An 18686-nucleotide genomic window follows, 5' to 3' on the forward strand; every position below is an offset into this window, starting at 1 on the left:
CAGTAACAAAAAACGCGTGTCAGAAATGAAGGCTCTAAGGAGCATATCTGGCAAGAGTCTACAAGATAGAATAAGGAACACTAGGATAAGAGAAATATACGAGATGGAAGATGTCGTTAGGAAGGGAAGACAACAAAGAAGATAATGGTTTGTGTGTGTGAGGTGAAGGGAATCATCCAGACTCCCCCACATTGCACTGCACGGTCAACGCCAAGGTGGACGACTCTCGGGCAGACCACCAAAGAGATGGATTGACAGCTGAGAATCGACATCGCAGGAGACTAACCCCTCTTAAAAACTGGTCACAACTGCTACACCAAGAAGAAAAACAATGAGAAGAACACAGATGAAGAAGAATATGGAAGTCTGGGCATTTACAGGGCTTAAAACCTGTCATAGGCTGGATAAGTCATCACTTTACTCACATGTAACGTTTAACATTCTACCCATGATTGACAACCACACTACTAAAAATTTTGGAACTCCTACATGTATCACGCTTTATGTGTTATTCACTGTAGCCATCTATGGTTATGTTAGATATGTCCAGTTTTTATTCTAAAGGTCACATATCGCTCACTCCTTTCAAGAACGTCATAAATCAAAAATTGTAAATTTTTAGTTGTGCATGTTTTCGGAATACCCAGAAAATGTACTATATCCCAGCAAAAGAGGCATATATTCAACTTAATATTTACCCGCTAGAGGGCAGGAAGTGTTGTTTTTGCATTTTGAAGAAAAGGTATTGTTTAATTATTTTTTTAAAAATACTCAATATTTTTCAAATGGAGAAAAAACCTTCAGGTTTTACCTAAAAAGATCTGTCGTATAGTAAAAAGTTCAACAAGTGGCTTGATATTTATTTTTAATACATTGTATTATATTTTTAAACTTTAAAAATGTTCTCCTGAAAATCATTTTTTTTTATTTATGACGTTCTTGAAAGGAGTGAGCGATATGTATTTTTTTATTTATAATAATGTACGGAAGATGATTGAAGAAGTTCTTCAATTAGGTCTGTCATCTGATCCCTGAAGAAATCGTCCTCTTCAAACGCCTGCTTCAGTACGGCTGTCCGGTCGCCGACCGCAACTTCCATACATCGTACAGGATCGCTGACAACTTCGGCCGCTAACCCTTCAGGAATCCAAATTATATTTCCATACACGCAAGCTTCCACCAAAGCTAACTGTTTGTACTTAGCACATCCCTCCACAAGGTCAGCTAAGGGTAAAATTTCATGACCATTCAACCCCGATTGCTTCAAGACATCACACAGTCTTTCGTGATACACATTTTTGATCAAGTCAGTCAGGTGATCTTCTCGGACCTTCCGAGAAGCTATGAGGTGGAGACAGCACATCACATCTAGAGCACACGGAGCATACCTCGCAAGCTGATAGTCGACAATGACGCAATGCTTAATATTATCGTATTTATCATAGTTAAACATGAAATTGTTTCCCCATAAATCTCCGTGTGAAAGGACATTGCACCATTTTGACGACGGACCTATATTAGAAATAGAGCCGTGAATTATGTTAGGGATTAAATGACTTTCTTCCTCATGTCCCATCTTATTACACAAGTAAACACAGCCATTGGTGACGGATTTCAACCACTTGTTCCTCGTGTGGCCTTCTTCTAGAATGTAACACACCTCCTTGACAGCCTCCGGAAATAGTTCATCGATCCTTTTTTTATGGTTGTGTTCAAATATGATAGAAGCGGCGTGGAAATCGGCCAGGGTTTGGAGTACAGCGATGCAATGCTGTAAATCGAATAATCTAGATTGCTTTGCCAGCTGATAGTTTTTGGCGGAGAGGTCATCGAAGAGTAGGAGGTTCGGCTTGGCTATGTGACAGCAAGGAGCCCACGGGTGTTCTAGGAAGGCTGTCACTTCCAAAAGCTTCGGGATTATAGAGTCGAATAAGATGACTTCTTTTTTGAAAGCTCCTATTCCTTCGACATAATCGGCGTGCAGTTCTATTTGCGGAGTCGTTTTCACAAAGAATTTCATGGTCTTGATCTCTTCGTCGCCCTTTTCTTCATATTTCAAATCGAGAAGGAAATGGTTTCCTAGAAAACCTATAGGAGTATCTCCAAGAGTCCTGACTGAATGTGAAATCACTTGGGCATTTCCACCTTTGAGGTTTCTCAGCAACGAAGAAACCTCCTTTTCAGAAAGGGAAATCTTAGCCATGCTCACTCGCGAATAACAAGTACTAGACTGAACGTCAGAAAATTAAAAATACATGTGATGGATATAAATAATTGTAAGAAACCGTCCAAAAATTATCATTCTTATCTATTATGGCATGTTTGAATAAGTTGCAAAGTTTGCGAAACAAATAATATATAACGTTTGGATAAACAGCTTTTGTTTTATTTGATAATCATTAAATGAAGCAACAACACAAAGTGTTGTTTCAAACATTCTTTAAAAATAAACCATCCTTTGATTTATGACTATAAGTGTATGCTTTTTTAAGCTTTTGAAAGTTTTCAGCAATCAACATACATAAAATAAACATTAGATTAGCTATTGGAAAACTTCTGCGATTTTGTATTGATATCGTTTTTATTCATACATTTATTTGTTCATGATATGGTGTGTTTGAGTATTTATTTTAACAGCGGAGTCCTAGTACAAACAGAAATTCATGGAAGTGAAGTGTAGAGTTGGCAAAAGAAGGTAAACTGAGTATAGTTGAAATGTGATCATTCAGAATGTATTGAAAAACGATGTATGATAAATGTTCAAATGGGGAATTGGGGAACAAATGGAAGTGCCGAGGGCTCATTTAACAATTATTGTTTGATAAGTATTTGTTAAACATTTATTTGTCAAGAGTGATGCACTCATGAATGATATTTTGTTTGTACCCAACTCCATCATCCAAACATTAATAAATATAATACAAAGTTACTTTATTCAATGATTTAATGGAAAATGAGAACAGGTTATAGAGCTTTATTGCAAAATACATTCCTTTGGCAGTCTTGAAGATCGTCGTTTGTTATTGGATATGGGTGTCTTCCAGGATCAGAGGACGTCTAGATTGTTCGGTTTTGACTTCCAAAATAACTTATAATGTACCCGGCTACCGTCACACGTCACAATCTTTATTCAGAGTACCTGTCCTTCCAACTAATTATGCACGGAGTTCACCTATGTTTCGAATGGCTAGTGAGTACAACTCATGTTTTAGCCAAGTTGGCATTTTCAAATGCGGAAAGTCTTTGTTGAAAAGTCGAATGGTGAGCATATTGTCCTCTCAGGATCTTTAAAAACTATGCTTCTCAGCATTGTATGTATGTCCCTACAAGAATCAACATCACACACACACACACACACACATTCATTCATTTGCTAGATCTACACTAAATATTTTGTACTAATCTTTGTGTTTCTGTGGTTAACTTTAATTGGCTTGTTTAATGTATATCTTTTAATTGTTTTGTTTTACATATGTTGTTAACCCAAAAAAAAAAAAATTATAAAAAAAATAAAAAACGGACTATATGTGTGATTTTGTCATATTTCTATGAACGTTATTTATTTCGTTTAGCTGGGAGGTATCTTGTGATTTGAGTGAGCAATTTTTAGATCTACATGTAAAGATTGTTTTAGCATACATAGTTAGTTGACTGTCGTGGGCTTTAATTTGTTGAAGGAAGATTAAATACATGCAATAGTTTAGTTTCCGCATCGAAAGATTAAAAATAATTTATATGTTGCACTGATAACATAAATAATAGTTGTATAAATACAGTAAATTGTCAAGGGATGTATCAATCCAGTGTTAGTTACTGCAAGTTGCAATGGGTTCTGAATCAGAAATTATAAGCTTGGATTCTATCAATTCAGCTTTAAAGAAAGCTCTGTTGAGAAAGGATTTTCTGGTGAAATCTTACGTCACACAAAAGGCTGGAGATGGTCTTCTGGGATTTCTAGGAGATCATTTCAAAATACTAATAACTTTTATTCTGGACGGAAAAGAATGCAATATGCAAATGTTTCTTAAAACGTTTCCAAAGAAAAACGCTAAGAGGGCCGAGTTCAACACACAATTTGGATTGTTTGAAAAAGAATCGTACATCTATAAAGAAATTTTTACAAAATTTGATCAGGAAAAAGGTAAGTTTCTTAGGTTTTTTTTTCCATATTGTATGATTTTTACCTTAACTCATTACAATATTTTGAACGTAGTATAAAATTTTGTTCTCAAATTCTGGATTTGCTCCGCCAAAAAGTATTTATATATTTTCAATTGATATCTCCACAAAGATGATGAGGAATATAAAAATTTGGTCATTTAAAGTGCTTACAATCTTTCATTGGCTGGTTTAAGTGATCACTTTACACACTGTAACATTCACCAGAATACTGAATGTTGCACGGTGTACAAAGTGGTCTGTATGTTTTCATGACTGGAAATATTTATTGTTGTCTAGCACTACTGTGCCAGAAGGCCGGGGTTCGAATCCCGGGGGGTTCAAAATAAAAAGTTATTTATCACTGTAACAATTTTTTTATATTACCTGAATCGCAGGACTGATCACCTTGCCAATAAAGATGTTTGAAAATTTTAAGATTTAATTTTAATATTTTAGACTCTGAGACATGGCATCCAGAATGCTACTATGCGGATGGGGACAATTTAATTTTTGAAGATCTACACATCAAGGGTTTCAAAATGCACGAATTGAAGAAACCTAAAGACGAAGCCCACACCTTAGTAACATTGAAAGCTTTGGCTAAATTACACTCAGGAGCTTTGATATTAGTAGAAAAAAAATCTAAATTAAACGGAGTGGATTGTGATCTAGAAAGAAAGTTCGCTAAAGGCCTCGGAGCGGCATACTTCTCTGACAACCAATGGTTTAACAAAACCCCATGCAGGTCCCTTCAAATCGTCGGATATTCCGATCGCTATGGAAAAGATACTATATATTACAATAAAATCAAGGCACATTGGGAAGACTTGTATGTACGAGGCAGAAACCAGCTTCAACCATCTGAGGAGTATCGCAATGTAGTGACACACTTGGACCTGTGGAATAATAACATACTGTACAGGTACGATGACTCAGGCAATCCTGAGCAATGCGTGTTCGTGGACTTCCAAGCCTATAGGTTGTGTCCTCCAGCAGCCGACGTTGTGTCTTTTCTTTACATGAACCTCGACAAGACATTTCGAGACAAAAACTTCGACCGATTTGTCAGGATGTACCACGAAGAAGTAGCGAAGATCTTGAACAAAACCGATATAGAAGCCGAAAAGGTTTTTCCATGGGAATCATTCAGAAAGTCATGCGAAGAGTACAGATTGTGGGCCCTAGTAGAGTCCACGATTGTTTTTCCCAACATTTTGATGGATTCCAGCGACGTAGCAGACAGTATGGAGGACACTGATAAGTTTGTTGAGTTGGTTCTAGGGGAAAAGCCGGAGAAAATACATAAAAGTATGACCAATGATGAAGAATATCGAAGAATCAATATTGAATACACTGAAGAACTTGTAGAACGATACATAATAAATGCATACTGATATTTTATACAGGTATGCTAGAGGAGAGGCGAAGATTGTTTGCAAAAACACAGATTTTTTTAATGATTACATTTTGATATTTCAACATAGGACTCTCTTCAAGTGGCGGGCCTGCACTGGAAGAGAGTCGCGTCCAACAGAGAACTGTGGAAGTCCAAGAGGGAAGCCTTTGTTCAATACTGGACACAAGAAGGAGCTAAAGTTAAAAAAAGTAAACAGTGATGAAGAATAATATGGAAGTCTATGTATTTACAGGGCTAATGACCTATCGACTGATTAAGTGATCACTTTACATAGGTGTAACATGGGTACAATAATGAGTAGAATGGTGAATGTTACACATGTGTAAAGTGATCATTTAACCAACCTTTACAGGCCCTGTACCCAGACTTTCATATTCTTCATCTATATTGAGATATTAAAAATGAAAATATAACTTCTTAGTGGATAAACCCAGACTTTGACACAAATTAAAAATGTTGTGAAGAGGCTAAGATTGCTTACAAAGACAGATTGGTGTGGGGTTCTATTCTCTCTTCCTACCCTTGCGATGAAACGGCGTGATGGCTAGTTGTTTATTTACATATAAACTTTATGTTTTCAAAAAGCATTAATATAATTAATTAATTAAAAATTAGTAAATAGAAATTCTGGAATTTCACTCAATCCCACTGTATGCTTTCTTTTAACTTACCTAAGCAATTAATTTGTTAAACATCTTCTCTTCTTCATTACGTATCCTGTCCCTCCGACGACCGACGACGACGTTGACGATCACTTGGGAGAAACAGCTCCTCCACACCTTTCATCCCGGTCCACTCTGGAATGTTTTGAAGCCAGGAAAGCTGCCCTTTTCCAAACCCTCTTTGACCCTCAATCTTCCTTTTTATAACTAGTTGTAGGATGGCATACTTTTCACCTTTCATTATGTGACCAAAATACAAAGTTTTACAGAGATTGATTGTTGTGAACAATTCTCTCTGTGCATTTGCTCTTCGCAGTACTTCAACGTTGCTAATCATGTCAGTCCAGGATATTCTCAAAATCCTTGGGTGGATCCACATTTCAAAAGCCTCCAAGGGGTTAATGATATTATGAGGGTCCAAGTCTTGACACCGTAAAGCACACATAACATTTGATCATTTTTTGTCTGATCTTCAGATTTATATTATCGTTATAAAGAAGATTTTTCATTTCATTTGCTACACATAAATTCCTTAAAATAAAACTTCCTCAAAATAAAATACATTCAAAATATAAAAAAGCAGAGCATCAAAGGCAAGCGGTGTGATGGTAAGTTAGTTTTTAGTTTTTTTTTTTTAAGAAAAATGAAATAAAAATTAATAAAACAAATAAAAAGCGAGTTATTCATACAAAATATATCGCTCACTCCTTTCAAGGACGTCATAAATCAAAAATTGACAATTTTCAGTTGTGCATGTTTTCGGAATGCCCAGAAAATGTACTATATCCCAGCAAAAGCGGCATATTTTTAACTTAATATTTACCTGCTACAGGGCAGAAAGTGTTGTTTTTGCATTTTGAAGAAAAGGTATTGTTAAATTATTTTTATCAAAAAACTAAATATTTTTTAAATGGAAAAAAAACTTCAGATTTTACCTAAAAAGATCTGTTGCAGTAAGTGGCTTGATATTTATTTTTAATACATTGTATTATATTCAACTTTAAAAACGTTCTCCTGAAAAATCAAGTTTTTTGATTGATGACATTCTTGAAAGGAGTGAGCGATATTTGAACGCAGATTACATCTAACTTATGTCATTGACACCTTGCCATTGTTATAAGACCGTGTCTTAGAAATGTAATATCATTGTTTGCTCACTCGGCTGACAACTGCTAACGGAATATCAGACACCCGCCACAGGAGAGGTGACAAGCAAACATTGACACGGCAATGTGTGCTAACATGTGACATGATGATAAGGAAATATTCCATGAAGATATTGTTAAATAAGATTAATAAGTCCCTTGCTCCAATTTGATCTCACTATTATACATTAGTTCATAAGTCGTTAGTTATTAGTAAGATCTCTGCATCCAAAAATGTCATCAAATCACGAAGAATGTAAGAAACAGTTGATGCTGAGCACTGTCATAAATATCATATCCACATCTATCGGTAAAAATATCACTTTCGATGTAGAGTCCTTCAATATTCAGAATGCAGGAGGAAGTGTGGTCGGTTTTCAAGGGGATTACTATGATATATCTGCAGTTGTGAGTGTAGACGGAAAATTTATGAAGATGTACTATTTTATGAAATCATTGCCAAATGATGTAAAAAAAGCGGAGAAATTAAGAGAAGCCGGATACTTCAATAGAGAAATCAATGTTTATATGAAGATATTTAGTGAATTTGATAAAATTCAGAGTGAGTAGAATATTTTTGAATATATATAAATATATGATATATATATATATATATATATATATATATATATATATATATATATATATATATGTGTGTGTATATGTATGTGTGAGTATAAGATATGTATGTGTACATACACACAAATATTTCAATTCATATGGAAGTGAGGTGGTGATTACTTAGCAAGTTATTAAATAATTAAATCTGCCCCTTATTGAACATCCATATTGCCTGAAAGTTGTATATATGCAGTACTGCAACGATCGCATTTGTATCATAGTTGGAAATAATCTATAGAGCTGCCATCTGTTAAGAATTTAGCAAAGTAAATATCATAAACTTCTGACGATAGGAGTGAATTCTTTTGTATTGTTTGTTTTTCCTACTAGGAGACACCTGAACTTATACTTTAAATTTGATAAGTCGATTATTTATTTATTTATTTGATTGTTAGCCATATATACAACTCCCAAGAGGCAGTATAGATATTCGATAATTAGCAGAATGGTAAATGTAATGCAATGTAAAAAAATACCATTTGGCCGGCTTGAGCCGACATTGGTAGGTCGTAAGCCTTTTGAGTATTCAGCATTGCATATTCCTTTTGTGTAAAAATATGTATTGAAACATCAAATATATTTCAAAAAGGGGTCAAAATGAGGGTCAATATCCAATGTTTAAGTGCAATCAAATAAAATTAATAATATATTAATAACTATTTAATTTTTCAAATATGCTATATTGTTCTAGAATCTGCATACTACCATGCTAAGTGTTGTCTATCGACCGAGTCAGACATCGTTTTAGAAAATGTTCGAAAAAATGGCTACAGAATAACCGACTCCAGAAAAACATTTGACGTTGATCATTGCTTGATTGCTCTCTCAAGTCTGGCAAAGTTCCACGCAGCGTCATGGATCCTCGAAGAAGCCAAGACTCGGCAACTCAACACAGAATATCGCATCGAACGTGAGTTTCAAGACTTCTTGGATGAATGTGGATATAAATACGAGGGCTGGTACATAGCAGGAATGGAAGCCGCATTAGCGATAGCCGGAAGATCCGCAAAATACGGAGAAGACACTCCTCACTTCGAAACAGTCAAAACTAAATGGAAAGGTGTGTTTCGAAAAGCTTTAAAGTTATGTTGCCCTTCTAAAACAGTCCGTAATGTGATGGCTCATAGAGACTTATGGGCAAACAACCTGATGTTTAACTACGACAAACACGATAAACCAATCAATTGCGTTTTGGTGGATTTTCAAGCATGTAGAAGCACGCCCCCAATGGGTGATGTCGTAAGCTTATTATATCTCAATCTAACTAGACATCAAAGGCAGGACATCTTCGAAGACTTGTTAGAAAAATATTATAAAATTCTCAGCAAAGAACTTCAGGAAAATGGAATACAAATTGAAAGTATGATAGGGTGGAAAGATTTTTGGGCTCTCTGTCAGGTGTATAAATTGTGGGGTTTGGTCCAGTGCACGATTCTGCACCAACTGGCGTTGCTGAAAGAAGAGGATGTGACCAGCGTGTTGAGTGAAGCGGACTATGACAGGCTCTTGAACAACTCAAGAAATGATTTTGTACTGGAAGTCATGGATAAGGACCCAGTCTATAGAATGAGGATGTTAGATTCAACAGATGAGCTGATTGAACTTTTTATTTTGAAATAGAACATCAAAAATTATGTGAGGATGGATCACATAATGAAAAACCGTAACAAAATGTTACCCATTTTAAATTTAAATTTACTTGGTAAATACCACAATTTCTTAAAATCTTTTGTGACGCATGTTTTGATGCAGTCCGCATAATTTTTAAACACCGTATGATTTTAAGGCCATACTCGCAAAAGTAAAATTAATTTAGCTTCCGGCATCGCAAAAGAAATTGACGTCAGGTCACGCCCAATTTTTTTATGAATACATTTTAGATATATTTAAAAATACTTTTTGAAAAAATATTTTTATTTTTTAACTCCTTACCTTTTAATAATTCTTTTTTTTTCAAAACCACATATTTATTTATTTTATAGTATATTATTATTTATATTATATTATTCGGGTAAAATAAAAATAAAAATAAATTGATGTCAAATATTTATTGATGTCAATACAATATTTAAAATAACCGGAGCTCGAAACAAATTCAAATTCCGGTAAAGTAATTTTCCTCCAGTCTGATATGATTACATACACAATCATAAATAAATGTTTCACTTTTGCGCTTAGTTATATGATGAACAAAGCTTATATTTAGTAATGTGTAACTTATGAAATACAAATTTATACAAAAATATAAACAAACTCCTAAAAATAAACAATGTACTTTATTCACAACAATTTTAGTGTATCCAAATACAGGGGAACCTCTCATTACGAGCACAATTCGTTCCAGAATCTTACTGGTTAAGTAAAACACTCGCTAAGCAAAACATTTTTTGTTTTGACTGGTACGAAAGTCCCCGCTTACAAAAGAATGCCGTGAAAAAGGGCCTCGCCTTTTCTCAGTAACGCGTTCTGCAATATGTCGCTTCTTAAGGAAGCAACCTTTTCACTTTTTTTAGTGGACTGGTTTTGCAATTGTCTTTATGTTGATGATGCAAGATTGAGTTTTGAGGATATTTGATATTATACTTGTTTTAAGGATATTTGGTTTATTCCAAGAGCCTGTTTTGAGGATATCAAAGATCACGTAACAAGACTCAAGTGGCAATGGGCAGGACATGTTGCAAGACTAAAATTTTAAGATGGAGACCTTGGGAGAATAAAAGAGGCGCCTGAAGACCTCAAAAAAGATGGTCGGACAACATAGCCGCTGAGGGGGGTAAAAACTGGCTGCAAGCAGCAAACAGATGGAAAAAATGGAAGGATATGGAAGAGGCCTATATCCAGCAGAGAAAGACAGAAGGCTAAAGAAAAAAGAAAGACGGAGAGTGTGTATTGAGGATCATATCATCAGACTGGCTTTGCAATCGTCCTTGTATCAATGCCACAAGAGATACTTTTTCTATGGCGTCATATACCTTTCTCAAAACATAAAGCTCATCACGTTTTTACATCTTCAGAGTCTAACAGGTCGGCTGCCCAGTCCATGGTTTCCACATCCAGCTTCTTCATCATCTTGAGGTACATTTTGGTCTGCTTCTTGTCCTTTTCCTCTGGTTCCGCCTTGATCTCGGTCTTGATCTCCTCGCCGACCATGAGGGAAGGCTGCAGGGTCGACTGGGAGCCGACGATGGTCTTCAGGAAAGGACCACATATGCTTTTTAGACTCGGTTGAGCGTGGGCAGGAGCAGAGAGCAACAACTGAAACAAAGTTATTGAAACTCTATTAATAACCGGAGAGTGAGAGATAATGATTATGGAAGTAAGGATATATCGCCTCTTCGCATTACAAATGTACAATTTTTAAATATATTCGAAATTGAGTTAATATGTATAAAGTTAATATGTATATAAAACGTTTGGTATCACCAGTATGCTTCTATTAAGGTGGAGACTGACCGGAGCATTTCGTTGTAACGTAACACGTTACGATGCGAGCATTCAGGCAGTCAGTACACCGAGCCGAGCACTCCATCCATAGTTTTGGATGCTCGGTGATGCTCGCCGCGAGCGATGTTACGACGTTATGTTACGACGAAATGCTCCGATCAGTCTCCGCCTTTAAATATTGACAAAACAGCGTAGTTCAACAAACGCTCGCTTTGTTGCAAAGTTTTAGTGAATATTTAATATAATAATTTCATGATTGTACTGAAAGAAAGAAATATTTTATAAATTATTTTAGTGCAATTTTTTTTTTCTCTGAATTTCTTACTTTGAAAATAAGATAATGTAACTAGAAAAAAAAAATTGAAAATACAATTGTCATTTTCAACATTCATTGTTTATTTTATCCATTTTATATGTTAGTTTTATAAATGAACATTTTGAGTGTGTCCAAATACTTGTTCACAAAATCTGGATTATCTCCAATTACAGGAGTTAATTTCATATTATTTTTGACATCTCATCAAAGATAATAAAAGAATTTCTGCTCAATAAAAAGCTTCTTTTTATCTCACCAATAGATGTCTCTAGTGAAGTTCTAGTGATTCAAGAATAATGTTTTAAAATTGGTTCATATATATAGAACTTCCAAGAATTTGAGTAGTGTGGTTGTCAATAATGGGTAGAATTTGTGAATGTTACACGTGTGTAAAGTGATCACTTAAACCAGCCTATGACGGTGGTCAGCCCCGTAAATGCCCAGACTTCCATATTCTTCTTCATCTTTGATGAGATGTCAAAAAATAATACGTCTATATATATATATAGAACTTCCAAGAACTTGAGTAGCGTGGTTGTCAATAATGGGTAGAATTGGTGAATGTTACACGTGTGTAAAGTGATCACTTAAACCAGCCTATGGACGGTCGTCAGCCCCGTAAATGCCCAGACTTCCACATTCTTCTTCATCTTTGATGAGATGTCAAAAAATAATAAGATTTGAATAAATTATAATCTTAACAATTAGTTTATAAAAGACTAACAATTATTAGAAAATTCCGGAAAAATCGAGCTTGGATATTATACTGTCCAGCTCATTGTACATAGTATGCAAACAAAACAGCACATCTTGAAAATTAAATATGTTCATATGATTTTTCATACGTGGTGGAAGGACTCTAAGGAGGACCAAAGTAGGTACCGAAAACAGCGCGCACATTCCGGTAAAAAGTGAATCTAAGGAGGCCATCTTAACTGGTCCCGATTACTGGTAATTACCGGCGATTACTGGTGATTACTGGTCCAAAATGCATCCAAGTAATGAGACGTAGGATGCAACGACACAATACTAAAAGGGAAGTCAGCAACTCAGTTTTCTTTATTTATTGACTTGGCGTTTAATTTGTAGAACTCCATTTTAATTTATGTATTAATTTTAAATCAAACACAGATTTTTTGAGTCTACTAAGTTGTATTTTATTAACAAAAAACATATAAAAAATTATATTGTGACAATTGTTTCGCCTTGTTAGGGCATTCGTTTGATAATGCCCTAACAAGGCGAAACAATTGTCACAATATAATTTTTTATGTGTTTTTTGTTAATAAAATACAACTTAGTAGACTCAAAAAATCTGTGTTTGATTTAAAATTAATACATAAACTCAGTTTTCACTTACTAAAATGGCCAGTTAAATGCGTGACCAGTTTACGAAGAATAACACTTCGATTGCGTATTATTATTAGTATCATTATCTTTAAATTTCACCAACCTCTCAAATCTAATTCGAAATCAAATGCACCAAAATTCTGGTGGTTTAATATTCCAACGTATCAAATTTCGAATAGATTAAAATTCCAACATATCGAAATTCTAACGGTTCAAAATTCCATCTCACGGTTACAATTCCAGATATTGATGTTTGAGGCGAGATAATCGATAGCCCGCAACTTATAAAAATTTTATTAAATTTTTATAAATTTTTTATATAATTTATATAATTTATATTTGAAGCACTAACTTTGTGATTTTCCATTTTATAATTAAAATTAAAATTAAACAAAGTTATTTTATTTATTGTTTCGGCATTAACTTTGTGGTAAGATATGTTAAAGAAAACACTTCGTTTTTGAATGATGGAAGTTTAACTTCTGAAACATGTAGTCTATAATAAAACTCAAGTGGTAAAAAACGAAGTGTTTTCTTTAATCATTTAAACAAAGTTACATTGTAATTATATAATAATTTTCTTTAAACCCAGGTAACATTTGACGTAATTGAATTTTTGGCTTTAAACACCGTTTATGTATTGAAAAAAAAATAGTTTTCTTTAAAAAAATATATGTAAAAAAAATAGTTATTAAGAATTAGGAGTAAAATAAATTAAGAAATATTTTTTCAATATATATATTTTTAAAAATCAAATTCCAATGTATATTTTTTTAATGTGCGCGAACATACGTGTGGCTCCTCGCGCAGCCAGTCGCGTCAACATAAACAATTATAACAGTTTATTTTTCTTACCAATCATTTTTTTTAAATCAACGCATTAATCTGGATCCTTTCAAATAATTCGACGAATTAAATATGGAATAGTATGGAATGGTATATTTCAATGTATCAAAATTCTAAAAGTTTTATATTTTAACGCGAAAAAAATTCCAATGTATCATAAAATAAACGATCAAGAATAATAAATACGTATTAAATAATTAAAATGTAACTTTGTTTTAAAATCACTATAAATATTTTATTATAACTTAATTATAATGTCTACCGGTTTCGAAGCTAACCGCTTTTTTATCAAGACTGATTAATACTAAAACACTATCGACTTAACAAAATTCAAAATATTTTGACGGTTAGGCAAAGGAGCTTGGGTAAATCTCAAATGGCTTAATTTTTTATATTTTTTTGTGTTGATTGGATTTTAAAACAAAGTTACATTTTAATTATAAAATGGAAAATTGCAAAGTAAGTGCTTTAAATATAAATTATAAATATGTATTTTTCAAGCAGATACCAAGTGACCGTGTTTTCCGCAATCAAATTTTTTGGAAATAACGTGTTTGTAATGTTCATTTATAAAATAAAAATATTGACGACTATACTAGTAAACAAAACGTTGATGAATCACGCAATATTTACTACATTTTGACAATCCCGCGATAAAGACTTACAAACTTTACAACATTTTAGTTAATAGATTTATATTATCCACTGAAACTTCGTGATGGAATTGCATTTTTAATATATTATTAGATTAAAACCAATATTTTTAGCTGTTCCACTTTTTTTTTTTTTTTTCTTTATTTAAAATTCTTTTGCATTACATAAATTCAAAAACAAAAAATATTTATAAAAAATAAAAATAAATACAAAAAAAGATCCCACAAAGGCATGGCCTGTGTGTGGGTATACAAAATAAATAGTCATAGTACAGGGTATAAGGGTATAGGTTTCTATGTATAATTAGTTAATACAAAATACAAAAAACTTAAATTAAATACAAAAATAAAAAATAAAAATAAAAATACTTGACTCTCAGTGAGCAATTTTTTATTTTATTTTATTTTTAATTAAAACTTAAACATAAAAAAGATGATAAAGTAAAAAAGTAAAAAGCTAGCGATCATGTTCTAAATGAAAAAGGAACTTAAATCTGTCTCTTTTATAAATAATCTAAGCAAATTTTTTAATTTACACGAACTTAGGGAATTAACATCTAACAAATAGTCTTTGTGGAATAAGTTGAACATTATTTTTATTTTTCTATTTTTTTATTTTACTTTATTTTTCTATTTTTTATTTTTTTTTAAATAAAGTGGAAAAGCTAAAAAAATTGGTTTTAATCTAATAATATATTAACATTTTAGTTGTTTAAAAATCTAGGTTTCTCCACTTGGGTTTTATTTTTACGAAATAAAGAAATATAATATTAATTAAAGAAATATTTCCTTTAATCAAGAGAGCTAAACACGCTAACCATTACACCACGGAGGCGGCCGTGCTGGAGGTCCCAGGTTCGATTCCCAGGGGGTTGAGAATAAATATTAGTGATTTTTCACTCTAATAATTATTTAATATTACTCTGGACTGATCCCTGAAGCGCAGGAGTGATCACCTTGCATTTATATAATTAACGATCAAGAGAACATTGCGTCAATACGATGCAGTGCCCTATGCACCGTTGGGTGCGGATAAGGGTTAGACAGAGAATCAAGAGAGTGCCAGAATTTTCATTTCTAGGAAGCATGTTATCAAGGGATAGAAAGATATTGAGAGAAGGGTGAATGCTGGGAATATAATAAAAAGTGCTTTGAATAGAGTGATTGGAAGCTAATCTGGCGTCTCACAACGGAGTGCTGGTACCAAAGTTTATATGCGGAAGCGAAACACGGAATTGGCAAAGGAAGGACGAAAGCAGAGTGAATGCTTTTGAAATGCTTTCCCTCAGATGAATGTGTGGAAAATCGTTGTATGACAGAATTACAATTGAAAATATTAGAAAGGAATATTAGAAGGAACTAGGGATAATTGAAAAGAATAAAAAATGTTATTTAATGTGGTATGGACGTGTGGAGCGAATGGATAACGAGAAAGTGACTAAGAAAGTATATTTGGCAAATGGAGAAGGAGAACAGAACGAGGACGTTAGTAAAACTCAATGTAACTGTTCTGTTTAATTCACACAAAAAAAACAGAAAAATACTAATTGGGCAAGCGCGCATCCAAATTGTATCACATCAAATTGACATTCATTGAATCATTTCAAGGAAAAATTGTCACAGATGAGTCGCGTAAATTGCCAAGGATTTCCCTCTCGTCAATTGACGCGAGTACCAAAATGAGTCAAAAACACACGCGCGCGATAACGCCCCCTGAATCCTGGCGCGATCTAGATGACCCTATAGCCGCTTGTGCACTACACGGAATTTTACCGTCCGGCAGTCCGGTTTTGAATAATAAAAGCGACTACAACAACTGGCGTAGTCTAAACTTGATTTAAGCGTCATCGAATTTTCTACCGGCACTTCAGTTAGCGTGATAAAATGATGATTGGCTTGGATTGGCTTGTGCTTTTGTCCATCTTTCTTCGGATCGGTGCTCTTGATCGAACACGTTGCGCGTAAATTCGATCATGCTAAACTGTCGTAGTCGCTTTTATTTTTCAAAACCGGACTGCCGGACGGTAAAATTCCGTGTAATGCACAAGCGCTGTAAGAGCGATTGTGCACTATACGGAATTTTACTGTCCGGCAGTCCGGTTAGCATGATATAACGGATGATTGGCTTGTGCTTTCGTCCGTCATTCTTCGGATTGGTGCGCTCGATCGATGCGTGATCACGGTGCGCGTGAACTCGATCACGCTAAGCTGTAGTAGTCGCTTTTATTTGAAAAAAAACGGACTGCCGTACAGTGAAATTCCGTGTAGTGAGACGTTTGAGAGCAAATGTTAACAACTTTAAAAACTCTCATCTAAAAACACTGCATCGAAACACGTCGACGTGCCCTACCTAAAGTGCTCTAACTACATTTTTGTCGATTTTGAGATATTTGGTGTATGTTATCAACTGACCGTTATCTACAAATATAAACAAACAAAAAATATATATATATATATATATATATATATATATATATATATATATATATATATATATATATATATATATATATATATATATATATGTATATATATATATATATATATATATATATATATATATATATATATATATATATATATATATATATATATATATATATATATATATATATATATATATATATATATATATATATATATATATATAAATTACGCCTAGTTTTCAGGCGTATAATACGCTATCTACATCGAATTTTCGAAATGAACTGAGCTCCTAAAACGCTAACTACTTTATTATGACAAAGCATAACGTTTTAAAACGATTTATTACATTATTTTATCGTGTTTTTAATTAATAATACTAGTAAAGAATTTCAGATAACCGTTTATTAATGAAAAAGAATACGTTGAAAAAATCTTCTAAGCTCTCTCCTGTAAAGTAACAGATTTGCTGATAGAGTACTTTACGTAGGGGCCGTCGACGTGTCATGATAGATTTTAAAAAATAGTGGTATTTACCAAGTAAAAGTTTAATAAAAAAAGTGAAATCACTGCCCAGAGTAGGTACGTCTGTGCAGTGATGGATAATCACGAGATGCAGAAGCAAAGTGCGCAGACTGATTCATCGTGTTATTATCAGCACACACCGGTTGGTTATTGGGACTTCCGGCGTCGGCGTCGCGTCAGGGAGACGCGCCCAAACACGCGCTACAATAATACAATGCGTGTATCGTTATTGGACGCGTCACTCGGCGCCTAGCGCTATCGGGAGAGGGTAGGGGACCCATTACCGCATCGGCAGGCGGCGATTGACTTTCCAGCCGGTTGCAGGAGAGTTTCAAAAGTGCTAGTCTGCGAGTTTACTAGATAATATGCGGATTGACTAGATAATCTGCAGATTAACTAGGTTTTGTACAGATTGACTAGATGATATGCAGATTTAGTAGGTGATATGCAGATTGACTAGATAATTTATAGATTGAATAGACAATATGCAGATTGAATAGATAGATAATCTGAAGATTGACTAGATAATCTGCAGATTAACTATGTAATCTGCAGATTAACTAGGTAATATGCTATGTAGGTAGGTATGTACCTAGTTAGGCAATATGCAGATTTACTAGGTTATATGCAGATTGACTAGATAATTTATAGATTGAATAGATAATATGTAGATTGACTAGATAATCTGAAAATTGTCTAGATAATCTGCTGATTGACTAGATAATCCGCTAATTGACTAGATAATCTGCATATTAACTAGGTAACAGGCAGATTGGCTAGGTAATCTGCAGACAGAATAAATAATCTGAAAATCGTCTACATAATCTGCAAATCACCTAGATAATCTGCAGATTGACTAAGCAATCTTCAAATTGACTAGATAATCTGCATATTGACAAGATAATCTGCACATTAACAAGATAATCTGCTGATTGCCTAGATCATCACACACTACGATATCCATCACATACGTATTGTTTTTTTTTGTATTTGACTTGAGCTTCGATCTTTCCTCATTCCTCCCTCTTGTCCCTCTTCCAGGTATTTTAATAAATGTGGAATTAGGAAAATGTGTAACAGTACAAGTAACTACTTGTTTTATAATACCCGTATTACTTGATG

The 18686-nt window shown here is 33.9% G+C and overlaps 4 protein-coding genes across 4 annotated transcripts in view; 2 read left to right on the top strand and 2 right to left on the bottom strand.

The window, feature by feature from the left end:
• Nucleotides 1–967: 967 nt before the first annotated feature.
• Nucleotides 968–2281, bottom strand: LOC148299862 (uncharacterized). The gene has a single exon (XM_088275588.1). It carries the CDS (start codon nt 2201–2203, stop codon nt 968–970), a length of 1236 nt encoding a protein of 411 aa, XP_088131714.1. The 5' UTR covers nt 2204–2281.
• A 1730-nt stretch (nt 2282–4011) lies between these two features.
• LOC148299863 (uncharacterized) lies at nt 4012–5570 on the top strand. The gene is made up of 2 exons (XM_088275589.1): nt 4012–4097; nt 4598–5570. The coding sequence occupies exons 1-2, from the start codon at nt 4012–4014 to the stop codon at nt 5553–5555; spliced, it is 1044 nt and encodes a 347-aa protein (XP_088131715.1). The 3' UTR covers nt 5556–5570.
• A 3277-nt stretch (nt 5571–8847) lies between these two features.
• Nucleotides 8848–9626, top strand: LOC148299864 (uncharacterized). The gene has a single exon (XM_088275590.1). It carries the CDS (start codon nt 8979–8981, stop codon nt 9624–9626), a length of 648 nt encoding a protein of 215 aa, XP_088131716.1. The 5' UTR covers nt 8848–8978.
• A 963-nt stretch (nt 9627–10589) lies between these two features.
• The window catches only part of l(2)05287 (WD repeat-containing protein l(2)05287), a 37869-nt gene continuing 29772 nt past the window's right edge, over nt 10590–18686 (bottom strand). Inside the window, exon 13 of the mRNA XM_088275559.1 lies at nt 10590–11261. Within this exon, the coding sequence (XP_088131685.1) occupies nt 11001–11261 (261 nt within the window). The 3' untranslated portion in view covers nt 10590–11000. The remainder of the gene's footprint in view (nt 11262–18686) is intronic.

The sequence above is a fragment of the Brachycentrus maculatus genome, unplaced genomic scaffold (assembly GCF_059751285.1).
Source record: "Brachycentrus maculatus isolate JH-2025_06_01 unplaced genomic scaffold, ASM5975128v1 h1tg000913l, whole genome shotgun sequence".
In the NCBI taxonomy this organism is placed as follows: domain Eukaryota; kingdom Metazoa; phylum Arthropoda; class Insecta; order Trichoptera; family Brachycentridae; genus Brachycentrus; species Brachycentrus maculatus.